Genomic DNA, 2738 nt, shown 5'->3' with positions numbered 1-2738 from the left:
AGCTAACAAATGAATGATTTGTCATTTGATTGGTTAATATTACTACAGGTAGCCTCAATAGTAATAAATGTAAAAGGTTTTTTTTAAAAAATGTCTTTGTACACCGCATTCGATCACTGGAAACTTCACAACTTCGTTCCTTGTAGATCTTTGCTTCGCAATGCAATGGAGTTGATCCATAAATGTCTCTGAAGCTTACTTCTACACCAATCTCGGCCACCAACAACTTCACTATTTCGCCACTGTCACTTTCTGCTGCCAAATGCAACGGTGTGCTTTCGCAGTCGTTTTTGACATTCACATTTTCCTCAAACTCAGCTATTCAACATCATCGCAACTAGAATCCCCTATTTATTGCCAAATGAAACGGAATTTTTCCCTCTCCTCCTTTGAGATTTACCCTTGCATCGAGCTTACTCACCAACACCTCTACAGCTCCATCCTTACCTCATCGTAGTGCCAAATGCAATGGAGTTCTCCCCTAATTGTCTTTGACATTCACTTCTGCCCTCCATTCGGTCACAACCATATTCACAACATTACAACTACCTCCTGCTGCCCAATGCAGCGAGGTTCTTTCCTTATAATCATTAATATTCACTTCACCGAACTTGGTTACCAACGTCTTCACAAATTCGCATTTGTCCCTTCCTGGTGCCCGGTGTAACGGAGTTGCTCTTCCTTCGTCGCCTGTATCCTCAAGCTCCTAAAAACTTTGACAAATCTACGTATATCCTCGAGTTCACATTGATGGACTGTGCATTGAGGTGGTTTAGAATAAATTCATCCAAATCCGTACTCTACAAGGAATTTCATTGCATTGGATTTCCCAATATACTCCGAAAATATTTAAACTGTTGTATTCAACTGTATTTTGATGATTTTCATATATAATAATGTAATAACAATATAGTGCGGAGAAGATCGTATGAGATTATGTTCTAATCCTAATATTCTCTTTCGAATTTTCAGCATACTCTCGTAAGTGCACTTTCTCTATAATAAAATCACTTCCATCGAAGAAAAACAGCATAGACTGCACGCAACTTCGGACAATTAAAGCTGATCCTCAATGGTTTTTAATGTAGAAACAACCCAACCTAGCCAGATATTAAGCATCTTTCAAATGGCCCTCTGACAAAAATTATTACAGTAAGAATAACCACGGGCGAGAAATCTAAATGAAGGTTAAATGATAAAAAATGAATTACGGTTTTTTCTCGAAAATCCTCATTCTTCAATACTGAAAAAAGTAAACAAACCAGCGTATCGGCAAGGAGAAATATTAGCTTTCTCTTCGCATTATTCAGAGGATATTCAACTCCTCTTTTCATATATAGTTTCTCGTATTGGTATAGCTAGAAACCACTTGTAGCAATTCGGTTGAGATAAATTCATGTTATTTATATCAAATATTTAAACAATAATCCTGATACATAGCTTAGTGAATCAATCACCACTTCTGATCTTCATACCTTCCTTATACTGCGCTCCAATTAAATAAAGATCTTCTCTGCTAACCTTTGATATTCTCTGCATCAAGCTCAGTTTCCAGCATCTTCACAACATCTTCATCACCTTACCGTATTGCTATATGTAATGGAATATTACTTCGTCTTCAGTATCTACTTTTGCACCGAATTCACCAACAACTTCATAATATCGCTTCTATGCCTCTGTGCTGCCAAATGCAGTGGGGATTTTCCTTCACAGTCTTTGATATGCACTCCTGCGCCGAACTCGGTCAACAGCTTCACAATATCATTTCTTCCCCACTCTACTGCTACATGCAACGGAGTTCTTCCTTCGTTGTCTTTGATATCCAGCTCTGCACTTAAGTCGGTCACTAACATCCTCACAATATCATCCCTATATTCCCTAAGACCCCCCCCTGCTGCCAAATGTAACGGCGTTTTTCCCAACTTGTCTTTGATATTCACTTCTGCGCCACACTCAACCACCAGCATCCTCACGGCATCGTCCCTACAACACTGAACTGCAATATGTAGTGGAGATCTCCCATCCGCATCCCTAATGTTCACCTCTGCGCCTAATTCCGTCACCAACATCTTCACTATTCCACTCTCATCCCCTTGTGCTGCCCAATGCAGTGGAGTACGTCCCCGATCGTCTTTGATATTCACTTCTGCACCGAACTCGCTTACCAACATCTTCACAATCTCGTTGTTACCATACTTTGCTGCCACCCGCAACGGAGTATTTCCATGCTTGTCTTTGATATCCACCTCTGCACTAAGGTCGGTCACCAACATCCTCACAATATCATCTCTACCCCACTCTGCTGCTAAATGCAATGGTGTTATTCCCGACCTATCTTTGATATTCACTCCTGCCTCGAATTCAGATGCTATAACCCTTACAGTATCGTCCCTACACCATTGAATCGCCAGATGTAAAGGAGTTGATCCACATTTATCTTCGATATTCACCTCTGCACCGAATTCCGTCATCAATATCTTCGCAATTTCATCGTTACCATCTGCTGCATAAAACAACGGAGTACGTCCCCGATTGTCTTTGATATTCACCTCCGCACCGAACTCGGTCACCAACATCCTCATAACTTCACCCCTACAGCTCTGCGATGCCGAATGCAGTGGAGTTCCTCCTCGTTTGTTTTTGATATTCACATCTGCACTAAAGTCGGTCACTAACATATGCACAATATGGCTTCTATCCTTCTGTGCTGCCAAATGCAACGGTGTTTTTCCCCACTT

The 2738-nt window shown here is 40.9% G+C and overlaps 1 protein-coding gene across 1 annotated transcript; it reads right to left on the bottom strand.

Annotated features, from left to right (window-relative positions):
* Nucleotides 1–1625: 1625 nt before the first annotated feature.
* On the bottom strand, nucleotides 1626–2678 carry VTP21DRAFT_4110 (uncharacterized protein; the record flags this gene model as incomplete). Its single annotated transcript, XM_069394486.1, has 1 exon — nucleotides 1626–2678. One exon carries the CDS (start codon nucleotides 2676–2678, stop codon nucleotides 1626–1628), a length of 1053 nt encoding a protein of 350 aa, XP_069255718.1.
* Between the last annotated feature and the right edge of the window lie 60 nt (nucleotides 2679–2738).

The sequence above is a fragment of the Calcarisporiella thermophila genome (genome assembly GCF_041956535.1).
Source record: "Calcarisporiella thermophila strain CBS 279.70 unplaced genomic scaffold VTP21scaffold_2, whole genome shotgun sequence".
NCBI lineage: Eukaryota > Fungi > Calcarisporiellomycota > Calcarisporiellomycetes > Calcarisporiellales > Calcarisporiellaceae > Calcarisporiella > Calcarisporiella thermophila.
Note: the sequence above shows the minus strand (reverse complement) of the source record. Positions and strands in the feature narration are given on the sequence as shown.